Genomic DNA, 23664 nt, shown 5'->3' with positions numbered 1-23664 from the left:
ATTAACCGACAAATACAATTCTTCATAGACAAGCTAAATAAATGTCACCTGTAAATACATAAACGAGGAGGAAAAATGCTAATATGATTTCAGCAACACTACAATACAGCCATATCTTATCTGCTGCTGGTGTCCTTCCCAGCCTTCCTATCATAATTCATAAATGGAAGATTAGCTAAATCTGCTCAGCTCCATGGAAGAGATCGGAGGAAATGCATTTTATGCTGCCTGTTTTGTTCACTTGAGGATTTATTCATCTTCTGACCTTTGAAATAAACAACAACAGTAGTACTGTAGGCAACGACACAACTGAAACATCCAATGGAGGTATAACACTTATCACACACTGAACGATCACAACAGCTGAAACGGTCCACTGAGCTGAAATATAACCATGATGAGCAGAATAAACATATACTGAAGATGCCGTGCAAAAATAAAACATTAGACTGAGCAAAATCTGGTCTCTCAGAATATGATCTGTCCAGTGAGAGATGGGTTTACCTCAACTATGCTCAGGTTCTAATTCAATTGAGTGTTAATATTGATATCAAATAATAATAAAAAAATATTGACAAAAAAAAAAAAAAAAAAAGAAAGAAAGGAAATTGGTACCGTTTTGCCTTTGGAGGGCAACATTGGAGGCTATAAAAATATCAGTGTAAATAATGGTGTAAATAAACTAAATAAAATTGCTTTTATTTCCATTTTCTCTCTTCACAAAATCATTCATTACAAACATTCCTAGGCACTTTAATTGAACGTGTGTAAAAGTGATTTTTCAGATTTCCTTTCCATTAATACCTCTCTTAGTTTGTTCTTGGGCTCTTGGTCTCAAAAAGTAGCACACATGGAAACAAAGTAACAAAACCTGGAAAAATGTCTAATCTATGTGTGATTTACATAGATATATCCTGAGTAAATTAACTTGTTATCTAGCAAAATCCACTTCCTAACATCTCTTTTGACACGTGATTGTAAATCGCTTCCTCTAGATGGCGCCATAGCACACGCGCTGCTTCAAAGTGCAAATGTCTCGCTTAGGACAATATCTGAATAAGAAAACATTACTGGAAAGTCTTATTTCAAAAATACATCATAGACGTTTGTAGACAATATTACCAACACATTATCTAGGCCTAAGTAAATACAAGGATGTATTGATTGAGACCACATTATGTAAAATACGTCTATAAAGGACAAAGCAGTGAACTGGCTACGGACACACAACACAACATCTTTTCACAACAGTCTGCACTGAAATATAATCTATAATATCAGGCAGAAATGTGTGTGATTTGAATTGAGAATGGGATGTTTTGTGAGGAAATGGGACAAAAAGATCCTACAAATATTGCATAGGTTGTGGGTGCTGAAAGAAATAAAAACAACTTGTTTATGTTCAACACAATGACTGGCATTTCTACAAGTAGGCTAACAAGTTTTTGTTGTTGTTGATAATTCAGTATATTAACAAAAATACAGTATATGGTTACTAGTCGTCAATGAAAATTGAGACTGAACACAATGTTTTATGGCAATTAATAAATAAACAGTGAATTTAGCATAAATATGCTCACCAAGGCTGCATTTAATTGATAAAAAAATACAATAACAATAATATTATGAAATATTGTTACAATTTCAAATAACTAATCTGAATATATTTTAAAATTAACATTTTTATATAATTTATATTGTAATTTATTGATGGTAAAGCTGCATTTTCAGCATCATAACTCCAGTCCTCAGTGTCACATGATCCTTCAGAAATCATTCTAATATGATGATCTGATGCTCAAGAAACATTCATTATTATTTCCAATGTTGAAAACAGTTGTGATGCTTAATAATAAAAAATAAAAATAAAAGTCCTTTATGTAACTTTTGATCAATTTAATGCATCCTTGCTGAATATATATACACACACACACATATATATATATATATATATATATATATATATATATATATATATATATATATATATACATATATGTACACACACAGCACCCCCCAAAATTCTTCTGTCATAATTTACTCATTCAAATAATCAGGGCTTTCTTTCTTCTGTGGAATTAAAAATGAGTGGATTTCTTTTTAATTTTTATAAAAAGAAACAAGTGAGAACAACACACAGCACTGAAAATGTGCTTTTCTTGAAACCAGCTCTAATATAGAGCACTCTTCACAGTAAAATGAAGCCCCAAAGACAATGAACATATTGGGTTTGAATACTAAGGTAGATTTAGTCACTCAATAAAGCTTTCAAGAGTACGCTACTAAAATAAATGCATATATGTTATGTCATCTGTGCTAATGATTATATTAATATTATAATTGCATAAGGTTACATGTTAGATAAAATACATGTATAGATAAAAAAAGTGCTTTAGTGTTACAGTGAATGGTAGGTGGTTCTGTATAAAAGGAGAGGTCCACATTAAATAATTTTTTTGGTAAAAAGAAATGGAATGTTAAAAACATGCATTCACACTTGTACATTTCACACAAGTGAAGCAGGAGTTAAACTCTTCCCTTGTCGTCTGAGAGTTAATAACCCTCTGTTTTCAATCAAAGAAAATCCTTGCTGTTTTCCTTTAGCAGTATTCCCATGGTGGTCACAAAAACAGACAGCCACGAAAACAAACGCTGCAGGCCCGATTGCTATAAAAAGCATCATTTGGAACATCAGTTCGTCCTGTGTTGATGTGTACTCGCTCTGATACCTGAAACCGCAATGATGGGAACGCTGAGTCCCACACTTTCGGCTGTTTTACACATCTCATCTGCATGTTCACGACTGCTGCACCAGTCTACGGTAGTGGGGCATGACTTTACTCTCCGGAAGGTAAAGTGCCATTTCCAACGCTACCAAGATGGTGAATTCAAAAGCAATCAGCTCCCGACGGCTAATCCGGAACCTCTCCTCAAATTTCTGAGGGCAGAGAAAAACAAAAACAGACAGATGTACAATAAACACTGACAACTTTGATAAGGGCGAGTGGATTTTGGACTGACACATACAGTGTACATACTGTAATCTGCATATGAAAGTTTCAAAATATCAGCCAATTTTTGGCCGATACAGCACTCTATAAAGATTTATTTTACTCTATTAAAGGCTTGTACACCACTGTTTAAAAGGGTCAGCTAGTTTTTTTTATGTATTCATTTTTAATTAATACTTTCAATACTAAATAGAATAGTTAGTTCTAAAAAGAGCTTTTCAATACTAAAAAGAAAAAAATAGTTCTTTTGAACTTTCTATTCATCAAATAATCCCAAAATAATATATCAAGGTTTCCATAAAAATACTAAGCAGCTGTTAAGTACAATACAACTACTTTCAACATTCATAATAGAAATGTATCTTGAGCATCAAATCCTCATATTAGTATGATTTCTGAAGGATCATGTGACACTGAAGAATGGAGTAATGATGCTGAAAATTCAGCTTGGCATCACAGGAATAAATTACATTTTAATATATATATTGAAAAATCAAACAGTTGTTTTAAACCTGTAATAATATTTAAATATATTCGTTTTTATTGTATTTCCGATCAAATAAATGCAGCCTTGGTGAGAATGAGTAAAAAACAAAACTTGTACGGTAGTGTGTGTGTGTTGACTGGAAAGTGTGTGGCAAAGCGTCACTCACGTCGATCAGTTGTTTGACCTCTTGTTTCTTCAGGTCGCTGCTGATCTTGGCAGCGAGTAGGAGGCACGCGGCCGCCACCAGCTTCCTGTTCTGCTTGTTGAGACGCCCCTGTAGGACCAGCTTCTCGAAGTACACAAATGCCATGGCAATGGTGACCGGCTGCAATAAAGACTCCTCTCCCACTGAACGGATTTCTCTCTTCAAACTGATGACGAGAGGGAATGACAGATGTTAGGAGAGATAAAGAGAAGCAATTAAAAAGACAAAATAACTACCATTGTGTTAAATGTGCAATGAAATTAAAGAGCTATGGCCCTGTTTAGACCTGGTATTAAGTCACATTTTCATCATTCGGATCCCAAGTAGACGACGCTAAATACAGGTTAGTATTTACCACCACTTCCTGAGGTGGTCGAAAACACATTCGACGGGAAAAATGTCGACTCAAGACCCAAGTTTGGTTTGAAGACCAAAATGTTTTCTTGAAGCACAATGTTCTCGCACCATTCCTGATTTCTAAAACGTTTTCTGTCGTCTCCAGGCACGTTCATATGTAAATTGTGTGAGCTTATTTCGTTCATTAGATCGAAAGATCTGAAAAATCCCACACAGTTACCCGTCCGAGACAGAAACGGTCGAAAGTGGACAAAAGAGACAGAACACCAGGTAAACAGGGCCTAGGTTTTTTTTTAACACACATAAGTACACTTTTAAAAAAGTGCACTTTGTAATAATGTCAAAATTTTACTATAAAGTACATTTTAATTCATTTTTGAAATACTAAACCACATGTAAAGTACTAAGTCCAACTGTATTGTGTAATTCAATATTACAACTTAATAATTACAATATATTTACATATATGACATTCAGGTTTCAGTAGAAATTACATTAAAGTATATTTTAGTTTATCATAAATGCTTGTCAGTACATTCGGCAGTACACTTGAACCATATTTCATAAGACAATATAAGTCATTATGACATTTACATATAAAGATGTACTTAGTCCTACTTAAGTGGGTCAAACGTACCCAAAAGCACTCGGAAGTTCACCAAATTGCATTTAAAATAAATGTAGTCTTATAATACATTTTCATTTAATTGCAAGAACATGCAATCATGTGTCCGAAAACATTACATGCAGTTTGCACTTGAGCATATTCTTTTAAAGCATGTTATTTATATAATAAGTACTCTTTTTACAAGTATGCTACAGTGTACTTCATTTTCACAAGGGTTAAAGCAGTCTTTTAAAGAATTTTGGCTTAAACTGGATATTGAAATCGGGTTGACACGTCCGCGCATACAACATGACCATATTCTGCTCAACATAGGAATATTCCTGTGCATGTAAACAGTTATTGAAATAAGAGTTAAAATGTGTGTGTGTACCTTCTGATTTTGCTCAGTGTGAGTTTGATGTGGGGGAATTTTTCTTTAAAAGTCTCATTCATGTCCTTCTTCAGATCTGATGGTTTGACGTACTCGATTACTGTCGTCTGTGAGAGAACCACAGTGTGAGAAAGAGAGAGACAGTAAACACGGAGGATTTACAACATGTTAGTAAGATATTCAGCAGAAAACATTTCAAAGAATTACAGTGTATAAGCAGTATTTTCCAGTGGTCAGTAATGACGTAGGCTGGATAAGTTATGTTTATCCGTGTCTGTTGGTGAGACTGCCCTTCTTTGAGCACAGACCCTTAAATCACACAGATAGCCATTCATCCCTACAAATGTGTCTGATGGGTAAATTAATGTCCAGAAACAAGAAACATGACCAAACTGGGCGGCATTACATTTCCAAAAACACAAACATCTGTGAAAAGCTAAATGGCTGAGCAGTGATTTTATAGGGAGATGATTCTCAGAAAACCTTTTAAGAACAAGTCCAGGTTATATACATATATATAAAAAAGAGATAAATACACTGCATATGTTCAATAGAATAATGTACATATATGTATTTTATATATATATGTATTATATATATATATATATATATATATATATATAAAATACTCCACCTCACCATGTATGAGGCAAAGATGAGCACTCTTTTGTGTTTTCCACATGGCCACTGGGGGTCACTGAGCATATTAGGGTCATACTCAGTGTCTTCTATGCCTGAAAAAACAAACAAACATGCAAAAAAAAAAAAAAACAGCTGTCAAATGAGCCAATCAAACCACAGACACAGTAACTGAATGCGACGTGTGTACATGTTTTTAAGATAATGGTGCATCTTTCTGCACTGGCTGAGCACAGCTATATTAAAGGCATAGTTTCAAAAAAGAAACATCTGACAGGGTGAGTCAATGATGACAGAAATTAACCAAAATAAATAGTGTTCCAACCAATCACCGACAGGGGCTGGGTGTTGTGAGGTTTTGCGCTCGTGCACGGCTGCACGCGAAGTCGGAGCTGAAGAAGAAGCCAGCGTCTATCAATGAACAAGAGGAATTGAACATGGTTGAGTCAATCCCCAAGAGGAGGAGGAGGATCAGGGAGAGGGAATACCATCGTGTTTATTCCAAGACACTGCTTTGCGTGCCGTGCACGAGCGCAAAACCTCACAACACCCAGCCCCTGTCGGTGATTGGTTGGAACACTGTTTATTTTGGTTTTGGTGGTTGGTGAGACCAATTGTTTTTGTGTGCAGATCTCAGAGCCTAGGCTGCCAACAGAGACACGTTTTTTTGACGGCCTGCTTATGGGGCGGGCAGCTAGCGGATCGTTGCGAAAGATTAGATGAATGTGATAATTTACTTTTGGGCCTGAAATCGCTGATACAACCTTTAAAACGACACACATAAACAACACTTGTACTCAGTACTAACAATCAGCAACAACTTGGCTGACACAAGAGTAGCTAATGTAGGTTTGTGAAATAAGGTACAAGAATAGAGAGCTGAAAGAGCTGAGTTGATGACTCACACACTCACTAAGCATTAGACCGCAGGGATAGCAATATTTGTAATTAACGCACACACACACACACACACACACACACACACACACACACACACACACACACACACACACACACACACACACACACACACACACACACACACACACACACACACACACACACACACACACACACACACACACACACACACACACACACACACACACACACACACACACACACACACACACACACACACACACACACACACACACACACACACACACACTGTGCCTGGAATACTGTGATAATAACTGTGTCTATCAAGTTGACTGAAATGTCCCTACCCACTCTGTGAGTAATATAGCATTAAGACCTTTATTAAGCTCCCACCAGTTACTACACACTTATTTGTGCAAGTGTGTGTTTGTTTTCTGAGTGTGAGTGTGTATGTGTGTCGCATGCTTGTGTGATTTAATGTCAGCATTTAGACATGCATGAGAGAGAATTTCACCATGTCCACAGTCCAGAATTAGCTTTAAAATGCTTTTAGGTGTTATGACACACACGCACACACACACACACACACACACCGTCTAGCAAAGTCAAAAAAGGTCACAAGCTAAGGAATCCGCTACAGAAAAGAGTTACAGATGTTGTGAAATTTCACTGTGGCGGAGATTTAAGTGGTTACAGAACTGAGCAGAGAAAGGGTGCGTGTAATTTTGTTACATGTGTGAGGACCAAATATAGCAAGAGATAAACATGAATAAAAATCAAAAGGTTTGTTGAAAGATATAGTAGAACTTGGTACCAAAATGTATCATGTCTCATGTAATTGCTCAATCAGTATTCCAACCGCAAAAATAAAACAGCTTAATGTTACACTTACCTCAGGAAAGCCATTCAATGTCCATATAGCTAAAATATATATATTTTAATAATTAGTTCCCTCATTTTACTAAATCATGGCCACGTTGTAATAAAATGTTTTTGAAAGAACTTTAAAGATTTTCAGTATCATTACTCCAGTCTTCAGTGTCACATGATCCTTTAGAAATCAATCTAATATGATTGGATGCTCAAGAAACATTTCTGATTATTAATGCCTTTACTTTACAATAGCCTTTACTGTAACATTTGATCAATTTAATGCATCGTTGTTGAATAAAAGTATTAATATATACTTGTATATAACCTATTTTACACAATTAAAAAGTATAAATGTTTTCTAAATTGGTCAAGTAATACCAAATAAAGCCAAGGATGTGTAGGTAATGGGTAGGGTTAGGGTAAGTCCACAAGAATACAGTAGATGACTATGAGAGGCCCTCACAGGTCTAGATGTACATAGTAGTGTGTGTGTATGTGTTTATGAGTGTGTGACATACCCAGGTCCAGACCGACGGTGCTGTTGAGGCGGGAGGAAGGAAAACTGTGAGTGATGCTGTTTCTGGAATAGGGCAGGGGTAGAGCGAGATCCACAGCGGGCTTGTGGCGGTCCAGGGCGTTAGTGGGGTACAGGAACTGAGCGTATGACACCGTCTGCAATATACATATAATATCATAACAAGCTGTCTGTCAGCCTGAAACATCCTGACAGCCCCTGGGTGCGTCAAATGAGGCGATATAAACCTGTCATTTCGGAGCAGGTCGACTGGTACACTGAGAACAATGCTCTGTGACATTCCCTGACGGACTGATTGACAGGCGAGTGATAGATGACAAGCTCTTACCCTGCCGTACATGTCCAGCTCCACCCCCTCCAGCCCGGGAAGCATCTCCAGGGTGGTGGATATTCCTCCGGACGAGTGCCTCCGCCGCTGACCGTCCAAACGAGGGTCACTGAGACAAAGACAGACGGGCACATGCTTGGTTTTAAATCTATAATTCAGAACAGGGATTCCCAAACATTTTTTGACCTAAAATATTGAATTGAGATTTTCAATAATATAACAACACGTTTGCACATTCACAGTTCTCTAATGTGGGATGATTGTCACATGACATGCGGGTAAACAAATAATATATTATATATATTTTTTAGGAAGCGTTTTATTTTTGAACTTTACATTTTTATTATTTCATTAATTATTAGCTTTTTATCAGCTAACCCTAAACCCTGAGAGCTTAAGAGCAAACATTACATAATTTCTAGGCTAGCTAACCATAACTGAGGTGATTTACTTATAGAAGTCTTAAAGGTACAGCAGCAAAAACAGCCTGGGCTGCGTTTCTCAAAAGCATCGGTGGTAACTGGTGGCAATGGTTCTATGATCTACTTATGATGCTTTTGGGTCTGGTCAGAGAAGGCGTGCAATGATCATGTAAAACCAATTTTGACTGATTTTAGTGTGAGAAAGCTTTAAAAAAATGATAAATAAACTTTAGGGATAAATATTTTAGTGCTGCAAAATGTTTGGGTATGAAAAGGAGAGTTTTGTGGCCTTTTTGTCTATGTCTAACATCTCTGAGGTCATCCATATTTTAGTGTACTCCTTGTTGAAAATGTATTTTATTTGATATGTGAATTCAAATTTTCCAAAGATATTGATGATACAGGCCAAACATATTGATGACTCATCTTGCACTCACAAAACTGTCCAATCAAATGATCTCTATAATGTCCCTCCACCTATTACCACCTACCTCTGACCATCTTTGACTAACACTACATCTATTGGCTAAATGAAGTCCTCCAAGATGAGCTAAGAGCTTTACGATTCTGGATAAATTAAGAATCAATTTTTTTGTTGTTATTTTTTAAACAGATATCACGATTCTGGAGAAACTACTAAACAAAATAACATGCAATTTACTAGCGGTTCTGACAAAATGTTAATTACTGCAGTTATTCAAAAATTATCTAATTCATTTTAATATTTTTTTAAATCAGTTTTAATGAATGATTCAATGACTCGCTTATAAAGACTTCACATGTTTCATTACTGGATGAATCTGCATTTTTGAACAAATCTCTTGAATGAATGATTCAATGACAAATACATTTTTTTACAGTCACTTGTCGCCACCTACTGGTGTAACGATATAATTGATCAAATCTTTATTTGAAGCGTTGACTCTATTTTAATATATACTGTAGACAACTCAGTGGCAGAGCCAACGCAGATCTGACTCGCTGTGATCGTACTTGTCAAATGTTTAATAGATACAGCCGAATCACTGTCATGTAGGAAAAAGATTGTGTGGCTGTCTGCATTTGAGGTTGCAATCTTTTAATGAGTAATTGTGCAGCTTTATGAGCCTTTCAATATGTCCCACCCTGAAAAAAGATGGAAAGACATGTTGGCTCATTAAATGTAATGTTAACTGGTTGAAAGAGCACCTGACAGATCTATACTGACTCAAATTGGAGCCAAAGAATGCTTCAAACACAGAGCCAACTCAACAATCACAAGTCTAATTCACCTAATAGAGACAAATTCAATCCGATAATATCCCAATCGTTTGCTTTTCCTTCTAGACAGAAGTAACCGAGAGTGTTGTGAACAGAACTGCTCTTCAATCATTAGCAGAACACACACATATATCCCCTTCCTCTTGCATCCCTTATCTAGTCTCAAACTGCCTTGCATAGCATGACTGTGTAATTTTCTTCTCTTTCAGAAATGTGATGTATCCACCTTTTTCCTGAGTAAATGATGAGCGCCACCATAACGGATTCTAACTTTCGTTTGGGTGCTGTCCTGTCTCCATAGGAACCCATTGTTAAAATGGGGTAAAAGAGCAACAATTAAATAAACAAACTTTTTGAACATTACTAAAGTTAAAATGAGCACAGGGTTAAGCTGTGCTGTTGTTGACTGCCACAACGACAGCAATGAACTGAAGAAATTCCTGGAAAGTGTGCGTTTTGAGCACCAATAAATCTGCAAAGAATGTCCGTATACAGCGCCATATGCCTTGGATTTTATGCCAAAGACTGACAAGAGAAAACGAGCATGGCTTGCAGCACTTAAGTAAATGCTCCCCATAAAAGGTAGGGTGAATTAATGGTGATTGGGATGCTTTTTGGCGTAAAGATGACAGGGAAAATGTTTCCCAGTCAACCTGAATTCACCCTTATATGTGCGCTCCTCTCATTTTTAAATTCAACTGGTCGGCAGCTGCATGTAGGATATGAGCGCACATCTGTTTTCAATGTGGCTAACTTTGCGCAGCTTCATGTCATCTACGCACTCATTAAACTTTGACGGGTGAGACACTAACAAAAGACGGTCACTGCAACACTGTAACGTGATGGGAATATGGAGCCATGTGCTTTTAAAACCATTTTCATAGGTTTAGCATTACATTATCAGCTCTGAAAATACGCTAATTTGACTAGAAACACCGGAGACCGGAAATGTAAAGGATAATTCCGCTATGAGTACAGTTGGGCGAGACTTCGCGTTCAGGAAAAAGGTGGATAAGAGAAAGTTTCACAAGTTTTCAATCTTATTTTTTATTTTTTTTCAGCGTTTTCTGGAACTGTAATGGAGATGGTGGGAAAGGAGAGGGTGTTGTCGTTCGTGTCATACCAGGCCCAGCTTCAGGATGTGGGAAAAATTCCTTCCTGCCCCATTTTCCCGATTCTCACCCTGGATATGAATCCCCAGAGGAGAGCAGAGGAACCCAAATGACTGCACGTTCAACTCGAAATATCTCTTTGTGTTTATCTGTCCATTTAAAGATCATGCAAGGACAAGTGTCGTGGAAGTGAAGGCTAGGAATGAGAATCACAAGGAAATTCAAATTTTTCCCAATGAACGATTCTGCATCCTTAATAATCGATGATTCTTTTAATGTATTCGTATATTTTAGTATAGAAACTTTAAACCAGTCAACCAAGTGTGAATAACTGCTGCTAAGTAAATAAGTAACAAATATACTAAGCAAAAACAATTATATTTTTGGTAAAACTCAGGAACAGGGGTAGAAACAGGGTTTAAAAGATCCAAAAGATCGAGTCTGTGGTCTAGTTATGAACTTTTGATTAAAGAAGGTAAAAAATTAAATAAATAAAATATGCACAGATGAATCATTCAAATTAGATCAGTAACATGAATCTGTACTGAAAAAAAAAGATCCTCAAAACCAGATTTATGCATTTGTATGTCAACAATATCAACGCTGAAATGAATCTGCAGCAGCCAGGTGGTACAAGTAAGAGCTCTTTAAGTTGTTTAGTTAATTATTATTGTAATGTTTTGTGCTTTGAGGCATGAGGTTATTTAACGCTGTCTGTGTGAGGCTTTGTAGACTCTGCTCTGGCTGGGCCATGTGTTTTGAAGGAGGCTTGGAAACGCTTGAAGGGATGGGGTCTTTTGCTTTCAAAGCTAGCTCACTATTGATAGCCTCTCCGTTTTTGCCTACCCTAGTTTTAAATAATAATTTTTTTTATGTGTGTGTGTGTGTGTGTTTGAGTACCTGATGTGGAAGCTCTCTCCATACGGCAGCACAGAGAAGGCGGCACACAAAGACCTTCTGGCACAGATAAGGACGATCCTGCAGTGGCGAACACAAACTAGTTAACATTACACACACACGCACGCACGCACACACGCCATGTTTTATGCGGACTTTCCATAGACATAATGCTTTTTAAACTGTACAAACTGTATATTTTGTAACCTAACCCTAAACCTACCCGTCACCGAAAACTTTCTGCAATTTTACATTTTCAAAAATAACATCACTTAGTATGATTTATAAGCTGTTTACTTCATTGGGACCCCCACAAGGACAAAGATTTCTGCTATTACCATCCTTTTGGGGATATTTTGTCCCCACAACACACACACACACACAGAGCCAGAACACCTGCATCATCAGCCTCGGTGTACACTTGTCTCTCACTTCTTTCACACAGGAAGTGGGATAGTATCTGTGTTAGCTATGGGCACGTGACTGCATTTTAACCATATAGTTGTGACAGAGTGGTAAAATGGCAGTTAACATGAAACTGAGGGTCTGCCGCAGCAGCCAATAGGATTTTTTCGTCAATAGTCGTCAATAGTCACATGACAGTGGAGAAATGGCACCAGAAATAATAGCGTATGATAATAGAGTATGAGTTGCCCATTATCTGAATCATTTTATAGAGATTTCAAAGACAGATTTCCACTTGTATCTCAATAGGAATCTTTAATAGATTTCAACAAGCAAAATTTTCATAAAAATCTTCATAAAAAACAGAAAAAAATCATCTTAAGATTTGATTGCAGCCCAATGGACGATTCACTATTTCAGATTGTTTTATAAACTTTGAACAGGTTTTATTGAAGAATGCCAACTATATTGAACCCCAAAAATAGGATATGACCTCATAAGTTACAAATCTGACTTTTTTTTTTTATTACAGTGCCCCTTTGTTTCTCACAGGGAAAAAGTTATTAGTCTACAGCATTTGCTGGCCTTTTTTTTTTACACTCTGCCGTATCGCGTTTATGCAATAGATGAGACCACAGAACACTAAGCTTATCTGGATCTGTGATCATCCAGTGGAAAATATCCTATCGGTTTTATTTTGCCCCAATCCCGTCTGTGACCCTGTGAATGTGAGTAGGAAGAACATGCATATTTGTGTGTGAAAACCCAAAGCCTGGGAACACAAGCGGAAAATAAGGACCGCTGTCTATTTGGGGCAGTTTATAATGGGACTTAGTAAACATAGCTGCTGTTTCTCAGATGGAAAAAGGCCAGATCTCACGGAGAACAACCAATTCCTTAAGAGAACAACAAACAATCCTTAGGTTGAGCGGCCTGTGAACAAAACTCACCATCATTTTGTAATCTAAAATCAACCATTCTTATTTTTAATGAAATATTGCAGTATTTATTACAAATTATTTATTGGAGTACATCATTATTTTAATTCATGTGCCCTTGCAATAAACAGCATAAGTGTAACGGATCACCTTCAAACTGAGAAAATAATGATGGGGAGAGGCAGATTGTTTGTTTTGAAGCACAGAGAGGGGAAAGCATTACATAGTGTGGAAAAGACACACCCTACACACACACACACACACACGCACGCACGCACGCAGAGAGAAGTGAACAACCATACCTGCTGCCCCTGGTGTCGTACTGCCTCATGTTCTTAATAAAGTGGATTTTCTTCACGGGTCGTGGACGAGGAGAGCCAGAAAGGTTCCGACTCCTGTGGGACAAAACATGGGCAAAACATTATATACTAAAGAAAAGCGTTTAGTATATCAGTTTAGCTTCACCTCTTCGTTGTTATGCAAACCACTGATTTAAGACAACACACATATTTTATAATACATGCTGCTGTGTGGCAAAACAGCCCAAATGCCCACAAGTATTTAACCCAAACCGAACCACTTCACTTTAACGGAAAGAACCAAACACAGATTTCCAGCTTGCGATAGTTCTGACCTATAAAGGATTTGATTCAATATGTTCCCTGGTTTCTTCCCGTTAAGCCAAGCACTGTTAATGGGATGTGCCGTTTAAATGTAGCAGAAGTGTGTGACTAAACTGACTGGCTGTTTCCTGTCATTATTGTGGCTAATGAAACTGGCCATGACCTGCTCCGCATGCTACCTTCATTACAGCTCATAGCTCAATCAACTATCAACTACATTCACATTTTACTTACAGGCAAATTATTACATTCTGAGACAATTTCCTTTGGAATAATGTGCATTGATTAATCATTCACAATGACGTCTGGAACCTGTAATAAATGTATCATTTTATATTAAATGGTTTAAGATTTACTTTTCTGGTATTTTGCTGACAGGATGCAATGTGTGTGAGAGAGGGGAACGAGATCGGAAAGCACCACAAGCCGAGACTAAAAGCCCAAGCACAAACACACAATGTGTCGGAGAGCTGCCCATGAGGCAATCGGCACCAACAATATGGCCAATTTTCCTTCCATATTAACTTAAAATCCTATAGAAAATAATTTCTGTGATGACATTTATCTTCCCGTTCTTTATTTTATTTTAATACCATATTTAATAAGTGGAGACAGTATGTCAAAAGATTATTCGGGTGAACGGGGTCAAGATGGAGTCAGGCTCAAACCTAAATTACCCACATCAGAACCATGGCTCATGTCAGGAGCACGTGTGCAAACTGCTATGCCACAGCTCGGACTCCTCACTTTTTATTTTTTAGTGATTTTACTATTTATTTTTCAAACTACTCAAACGTTACATGCATAGGAATGTACAGTGCAAGAGTGCCAAGAGCTCTGCAATTCTTTGGATTATGGAGCATTAAAGGAGATCAAGTTTTAAAGACCAAATACCAAGTGCCAAATCTCACTTGATAGATTTAGTACGTTTTAAAAATGACACTTCAAATTGTCTGACTTAAGGAAGCCCAAACATGATGCGTAACAAATATTAAATTAATTTCTCAGAGAATTCCTCAAAAAAATCCTGCCGAAAAAAATTAGCCTGTAGGATTATGTTTCTTACCATAACTACAGTTACATAACTTTCAGTCTATGTCTCATCTGTGCGTGTTCTAAACCCCTTTCCCTACATCAGCGTCACATATTTCTGCCACATGCTTTGGGCACAAAACCAGGCCACATCTTCGTTCTGTTTGGTTTGAAAAGTATTACACAACCCCAGTGTGTGAACAAACACAAACAGCTCCCACTACTCGCACTCTCCATCTGCTCCGCCATTCGTGTGGTGATACACCCTCCCTCAGAATCCAAATGACTGTTATCATAATCCAGGGCAGAGAACCGCACCTGTGTGCATGCGAGTGAGAAGAAGAGAGCAAAGAAAAACTGAAGACTGTGACCGAACACAAATGACTTACACCCCTTTTCTTTATCTCCAGAATGAAAAAGGTGATGAACTCTGGAGCAGCTGCCAGCTTTGCGTAAACCTCATTCTCTCTCGGCCCATCTGTCACTCACTTGATTCTAACTTGTAATTTTTTTTGTCTCTCTCTCTTTATTTCCTACTAAATCCTCTATCAATTTGCATCCAACTCAAACCCAGAAAATGGGATGGAGAGGAAACTAAGACATAAGGTTGTTGAGGCGGTACACTAAAGGTCATATCGAATCACAGAAAAAAGATGGTTTGGATGAACCAGCCAGAAGATCTTTTTTCATTATTGATTAATTGGGTCTTTTCACTATGTGTAGCAATGACGCCACTTTAAAACAAAAAAATTGATTTATTCGAAAACAAATACATTTTCATAACATATTTATCCTACTTGCGCACTGATATTATAGTTCTGGAATTCTAAACTTAAAATTTTCACATTATGGCTGAAAATGTTATACAATTTCATCTAAATAAATTAAGTAACAAAAAACTACAGTATACAGTATAGAAAATGTATATTCATTTAGAGGTGCTACAAATTGCATTATTCAATTAATAGTGCTTTTAAAGATTATCTTTAAGTGAATGTTAGATGATGGCATTAATAAATCTAATGTAAAAATGGTTTAAATGAGCATGCACAATCAAATATACAATATTGACCAATATAATAATAATAATAATAATAATAAGTAGTAAATGCTCCCGTTCGTGTTTGTTCGAGCACTCTAAGACATTTAGAATGCTATTTACAGTGTGTTGAGCATTGTAGCCAATCACAATCATATCTGTTGAGCGCGTGAACGCAATGGCCTATCAGAGGTGCTAGTCAGTAAGTTAGTCAGAATCTGCTTAACACCGCTGAAAACTCACAAGATTTTGTCTTGTTGAGCCACACACTTGCGAATCCTTTCAGATCCTGTGTCCTTTGAGACCAAAAAAAAGTGTAAACACGATGTAAATATTCATTGTACATTTAAGATAGCTTTTGTATTATAATGGGAGTTTTCACGAGTGCAGAATTTAGTGAGCTTGCGCTTTAGAGATTGACAGCCTTAGTGATTATAAAGGGAGGATCTTCCCTTTCTTTCTGTTTATTACCCATTCACAATCTGAATACAAGTTTAGTTTTTAGTATAGTGTTAGTACACTGCAGAGCTTGAGGATTGACAACCGTATTTAAATGCGCATTTCATTTGGAAATGGCGATGATTAAAAGTGATAACCAAATGGACGAGACAAAACGGGACACAATTTTTTCAAGTACTTAATGCTCCGGTATCAAAATTGGTAGAGAATCATGAAATTTTACTGGTATTGGTACTGACTACTGAAATTTTGGTACTGTGACAACCCAAATCCCTATACAACCCTAATGTATTTTACTATTAAGTACTGTAATAATTTCCATTTAGCAAAAAAGCACATTCCAACAGAAATGATGTTGCTGCTGTCGTTAAAATCCAAATATGATGGCACTTTTCAGCTATTTTTTAACTGTAAAAAGCATTTTTAAACTCTTTTGTGCACACAATGTATAGCATATTGAAACTATTATGACAGCTGTGTGTGTTGACACTAGAGACATTCCTTAAACTAATTCTTCAAACTCTGAATTTCTTTGTTCAGCCAAAAGATTACTTTTTAAAGTGCTTTCAAATTAAAACTTTTAATAACAATTGTGAAACAACTTTTAGGGCAAAATGCACCGGAGAGGATGACTCTCATCAGCCTGAGGAATCTCATACACCAGGCTGGCAAATATAAACAAACAGTTAAGAAAGAATGTACAATCCTATTGGAATAACTCAAGAGGCAGAGGGAATGTTAACCCTCTCTCCCTATATGTAGTGTACCACTGCTCCTCTCTCTTTATATACCACACGTGTTATATATCTCACAATCCCAGGTCCAGTAGATCCCTGCTCCTCATTCCAGGGGATCAATAACTGTTCCTGACCAACTGGATGCAGTCAGACTCAGGCCACAGTCACGTCACAAGGCTTTGAATAAATACCCTGGCGTAATCCTGCCAGGACTGGACATCCACAGTATTAAAGCGCTAAGAGAACATATGGCTTGATTCCATGCTTTCAATGTTCCAATAGCACACATGCAGGGACGAAAGGCTACCAGCACTGGTGCAAAATATCGAAGCACTATTACAGGCTGAAGAGGAAGTGCTACAGAGGAACGAGTGGGTGAAATGTCAAGCCTCAATCAGTGGGCTCGTGTGTTGGAGGTGCTACATGGGTTACTTACAACACAATTTATGACCATATTTGAGTTTGGTAGCATTATCGGTTTTGGATAATATACAGTGCTGGTCAGAATTATTTGACCCCTTGGTAAAAATGATCAAAGATGGCTGTACAAAATTTCATTATAATTCTGACCAGCACTGTATGATTAATGTACACTCTCAATAAAAAAAGTCAGTAATTAAAGAATCCTGAAAAAAATGTCAAAAATATGAACTGTTTTCGACATTAATAATAAGAGAAAAATGTTTTTTGAGCATCAAATCAGCATATTTTAGAATAATTTCATGTGACTGAAAACTGGAGTAGGCTAATGGTGCTAAAAAATCTGCTGTGCCATCAATAGGAATACATTACATTTTAAAATGTATTTAAATAGAAAACAGTTATTTTAAATAGTAATAATATTTCACAATATTATGTGAAATATGTTGAATGTGTAGAATATTACGGTTTTTACTGTATTTTTGATCAAATAAATACAGCCTTTGTGAGCATAAGATTCTTTAAAGAACATTACAAAACCTTACAGTGCAACTACGTATAAGAATATATCCTCTAATTGGATATATGGTGAGTTTTGGCACAGTCCGCTCAATGTAAGGAAGGACAGGATTAGATACACATTGTTCTCTTATGGAAAAAGTGGATATCCATGAGATCTGACTGGCCTCATTCCATCCGAAAAACAAACTCTTACTGACCCCAAACTTTTGAACAAAAGTGTAAATAATTTGTCAAAAGGGTGCATCATTCACCCTCATTCATGCAGAGAATAACATTTGTTTTCAATGACGATGTGTAGAAGAGCTTCCCGTTGCATTATTTATATAATATAACACATCCGATCTAATACTTAGCATATCTAATATAGCAATGGTAGAGGACAGCCAAATTCACACTGAAGAGTGTACCTCAGCTTCAATTTCTGATTGTGCTAAGGGTGCTATTGACATAAGAGCATGAGCCAAGCCCAAGGTCAGTCAGCAAAGACGGACACACTCATTACTAGTCCAGTTATTAACTCACATGTAAGGACTTGCATGAACAAAGGGAAGCAATAGTTTCCACTGTCAAGTGATGTTGATTCAAGCTACAGTTTCACTTTATTTTCACTGAAATTCACATTATTACAATTTTATTTAGCCATTACAGATGACTCCACATAACTGTCGTCACACAGAGATGTCGTTTTTCTTTCTTTCTACTCCTGACATGTACAGAACAGGAGTGACTGAAGTCATGTGATCCACAAGTAATCAAGACTCAACGTGTCAACCTAATTAGAGATGTCCCAATCAAGTATTTTATGCCCCAAAACCAAATCATTTAATATTGAGTATTGGCTGATAAAGTATAAAATTATATAAACTTGTAAGTAATTGCGAGTTATAAAGTCAGAATTGTGAGATATAAGCTTGCAATTGCGAGTTATAAAATTAGAATTGTGTGATATAAAGTCGCAATTGAGTTATAGTCAGAATTGCATGATAAAAACTTGCAGTTGCATGTTATAAAGTTCGATTTGTGAGATATAAACTCGCAAATCTGAGAAAAAAAGTCAGAATTGCAGGATGTAAATTTACAATTGAGAGTTATACAGTCAGACTTGCGTGGTATACACTTGCAGGTGCGTGTTATAAAGTAAGATTTGTGAGATATAAACTCGATGTACTTGCAACTTCAAGTGTATATCACGCAAGTCTGACTTTATAACTCTCAATTGCAATCTTGCAATTCTGACTTTTTTTTCTCAGAATTGCGAGTTTATATCTCACAAATCTTACTTTATAATACGCACCTGCAAGTGTATACCACGCAAGTCTGACTTTATAACTCTCAATTGCAAGTTACAAAGTTAGATTTGATAGATATAAACTTGCAATTCTGAGAAAAAAAGTCAGAATTGTGAGATACAAAGTTGCAATTATCTTTTAAATCGTTTTATTCCATGGCAGAAACAAGCTTCCATATTTGTGTCTGCTATCCTAATTAGTATTAGCAGAATTGTGCAGTTCCATCTTCTCGGGATATCTTTTGATCAGAAACACCAACAGCTTTACTCGTGGATATGAAAATACGCTTGATTGTCTTTTTGACATTTTGGGCGATAATAACTTATTTTTAATAGAATAATTCGTCAGGTCACTCTCGCCAAACTTTCTGCTCCTGCGCGCAAAACGACAAGTAGTAAGCATCAACCAATGAATGATTTTATATTAAAGAAAGCCAATTGGCCAAAAAATAGCCTATATGTTGAGGGTCAATAGCAAGACATAGGCTAACCTCCAAAAACATCACCCCAAAATGTAAACTCTGTTATCAGTTACTTTGATGTTGATCTAAACCCACAAGACTTATGTTCATCTTCGAAACACAAATGAAGATGTTTTCAGTAAAACCTGAGAGATTTCCTTCCATCCATTCCACCAATACTTTGACTTTTCAAAAAAAGTTCATAAAGGGCTACTGAAAGTAAACCATACGAATCTAGCACTTTAATCAAAGTCTTCTGTAGAGACTGAATTGCTTTATATGATGAACACATTTAATTTGGGCTTTTATACATATACACTTTGATCAACACGCATAAATGGAGCACAACAAATATGGTAAATTGAACATTTTTTTGAATGGAACAGACTTCCAATGGATGTTCAGACATCTCTCAGGTTTCATTAAAAATATGTTTGTTTCAAAGAAGAACGAATGTCTTCTGGGTTTGAAATGTCAAGAAGTTGAGTGACTGATGATGTTATTCATTTTTGAATAACTAACCCTAAGGTTGGAGAATGTCTTCATCAAACATGATCTTTTCATCAGAAAAACATGGGTAGTAGAGCTCAATGGGAGAACATCTTAAATGAAGAGAGTAAGATACAACACCTTTAGATAAAACATCCCTCATGCAAACTCAAAAATATTTCAGCTATTGATTACAAACCAGTTTTGTTTTTAGCAACTACATAAAAAGTTTAAAGCCTCAAAGCATTCTGACAATGCACGAGGCTGAGAATTTGGCAAGTGTGGTCAACAAGCTCCTACTTGTTGGACTATTCAGACAATCTTATGTCTTTAGTGTGAATGTCACATCACTCACACGCTCATTGCATTTGACTTTCGATGATAAGATAAGAACGGTTATAGACACAAATTCTCTATGCTCCACAAATATAATTTACCCTGAGAGCTGGGTTTTAAGCAAGGAAAGGTCCATTTAAATGCCCGCTGGATGCATTTTCTGGAACTATTTTAAGAAACCGTAACATTTGAATCAAGCAAGTTCATGCTACGTAACCCTGATTTATTCTCCAGTGCGGAGACGCTTCATTCCCTCAGGCCTGCAGAGACCCTTTGAAGGGTTGAGGATATGACAGAATGTCTTAAGCTTTAATCTCTGCAGGTACTGTGTGCACAAAGCAGCGCTGGATGAACACCACCACCCTTACATGCGGCACGGACTGACCTCAAAGCGAAGTCTCCAACTGATAAAGCAAAGCAAACGACTGCCTTGGCTGTCAGTCTGGTTTGAATCTACATGTCACACAGGCACACCCTTTTTAAAGTAAAAAGGGGAAGAGGATTGGGGGGGAGGTATAGTCAAGGGAATAAAGACCTACTGCTCAATAAACTATTACTGAGATAAAGAGCAAAACAAACACCATTCTCTCACTAGTCTTTTCACTTCCTCATGGGGAGAGATAAACCAACCCATGCACAAATAAATGGCCATTTTTAGGCAACGTTTATTTGGCTGTGAAGTCATCTGGATTCCAGAAAAGGGCTTGTTCAGTCTGTGGTCAATGAGTGAACTAGTGAGAATGAAAACAGTCTTTTTCACATACTTTCGTGTCTCTGGAACAACATTTGAAAGTCAAGCAGATCAAATCTATAGAGGCGGCTTGTCACTTCAGCCTCGGTTTATCAGTAGTTCAGTCTAAGACTTATTTAAATACACATTTAATATTATAAATAAATATTTTTTTCAAAAGAACTTTTTAGATATTGGGTAAAAGTGATATTTGGGTAGAAATTTGGAAGAAAACTGGAAAAATGTGTGTTTCAAGCCATGCAGCTATAGAAGTAGGCTACATAACTGCATTCACTGTAAAGAGGGGTTTATATTTAAAGCAAACTGAACTCTGATTGGACAGCTATACAGTATATTACTCACTCAAAATCACATGAAGAAACATTAAATGCTCCTCCAACCATAAATACAATTGCATAATATACTTGTGTTTTGTATATATTTGCTGTAAATAGTTCTTTAGAATTTATAGTAAATAATTACAAAAAATATGAAGTGAATGATGATGTTGACAACATTAAGTCGTCATCTCTCATAAACATTTCCAACTCCTATCATTAGCCTGAATGACTCTATGTTGCCTCTCCCACTAAATATGTAGGTTGGGTCAAATTAGTTACAAAACATGCTTATTAAAACTGGTCAAGGTAATGACTAACACCTTACATCATGTGTCCATGTTATGCTGTAATATTAGAAAAGCAATAAATGCTAATTATAATGCTCCAAAAAATATTTACACATTATTATATTGTTCAACAGCATTACTCGGTACTTATGTAATAAATAATAAACTGATGTAAAGTGTGACTGTGACCACATCATGTTTTAAAATGTCTTTGTATCACAAGAAAGAGCGTCACAAAGTAAGCAGTAAATGAAATGGATGTGTTATGCAGTGTTGCATAAAAGCCATATTAAAATATGCCTTCTCTGACCCGCCTCATGTAAATGTAGCATTAGAGCATCCTTAAATATTTTCCAAATGTATTTAATATTTTATAATTAGGAATTTATACTAGTATTGGATCTATTCATTAATCATACACCATTTATGCAATTATGAATAATTACTGAAAATTAATGTATGCTAAATATGTTAAGTAGCCTAATAGCCTACATCTAACGATTGTTTAATGCTGATTACGTCACTTTTTAAAATATCTGATATGCAGAACTAACTTTCCCCCCTTACTTTTTGACAAAAAACCCCCTCAAAATCGATTTTTAACGGTTCAATAGGCCTAATAATATTTAATATTTTTAGAGAAAATAATGGGTCCAGTAGGCTATTTAGAATAGCGTTTAGATAAGTTGAATAATAATATATTAACAAAAATGCCACCTTGACAGTTTAAATGCCTTTTGATGCCCAAATGCGCTGTCTAGGTAGGCAGCTTGCAAGATTTTGAGACACAACCCAAGTGGACTGTCTCTCTCAGAAGTTCATGTAAACTATCAGAAAGCATTAAACCGCGCTATCTCGAGCGCATAGCCTCTAAAGTGAAAGCCTTCTCCAGAAACCTGAGCTGAACCCACCGCGGTCGAGAGTCCAGCGAGGAGCCGCAGCTCTGCACGGACAGCAGCGTCGGAGACTTCCGCGCCCCGAGAGGAGTGGGCTGCAGACTGCACGGGGACAGGAGGTTATTCTGCGAGGAGAACGAGCCTCTCTCCCTCTCCAGGAACACCTCGGTGCTCCCGACGTTACTGAACCCAGAATCCGACGGCAGAACCAGGATGGGCGGGACACTGAGCAGCCCGAGTCTAGGCACAGCGAGGCTGGAGAAGGTCCCCTCGCCACTTGCAGCAGCAGCGGGCAGTTCGTTGATGTCAGCGCACTGAAACTCGGCATCCTGGGGTCCCGCTGCACTCGCATTGCTCCGCACAGGCCGTCCGTCCAGGGATATATTAGTGAGAAATAAAAGCGCGGCTTGTCTCCTCCGCGAGTCTTTACTTTTCCGCAGATGTTCTCTGTGCAGTTTGCCAGTGCATGGGGTCAGTGAACTCTGCGGACTGCACGCAGCAGCCGCCATTCTCGAGTGAAATAAACCGTCGGCTGATGCTCAGTTCTGTTTCTACCCCGCCGCGACTCATCCGGACACGCCCACTCTTATCTGATTGGCTTGGAGTACAGGATTTTAGTAAATAGATCGAGCATGCGTGAATTTGATTGGCTGAT

At 37.1% G+C, this 23664-nt stretch overlaps 1 protein-coding gene across 1 annotated transcript; it reads right to left on the bottom strand.

Annotated features, from left to right (window-relative positions):
• Window positions 1-2072: 2072 nt before the first annotated feature.
• cables2b (Cdk5 and Abl enzyme substrate 2b) lies at window positions 2073-23632 on the bottom strand. Its single transcript, XM_079587817.1, has 9 exons — window positions 23025-23632; window positions 13652-13744; window positions 12010-12087; window positions 8316-8424; window positions 7971-8124; window positions 5698-5792; window positions 5059-5165; window positions 3665-3869; window positions 2073-2938 (listed from the first exon to the last, which is right to left on the bottom strand). The coding sequence occupies exons 1-9, from the start codon at window positions 23516-23518 to the stop codon at window positions 2798-2800; spliced, it is 1476 nt and encodes a 491-aa protein (XP_079443943.1). The 5' UTR covers window positions 23519-23632; the 3' UTR covers window positions 2073-2797.
• Window positions 23633-23664: the final 32 nt, after the last annotated feature.

The sequence above is a fragment of the Phoxinus phoxinus genome (genome assembly GCF_949152265.1).
Source record: "Phoxinus phoxinus genome assembly, chromosome: 18".
In the NCBI taxonomy this organism is placed as follows: Eukaryota; Metazoa; Chordata; class Actinopteri; order Cypriniformes; family Leuciscidae; genus Phoxinus; species Phoxinus phoxinus.
This window is presented reverse-complemented; position numbering and strand designations above follow the sequence as displayed.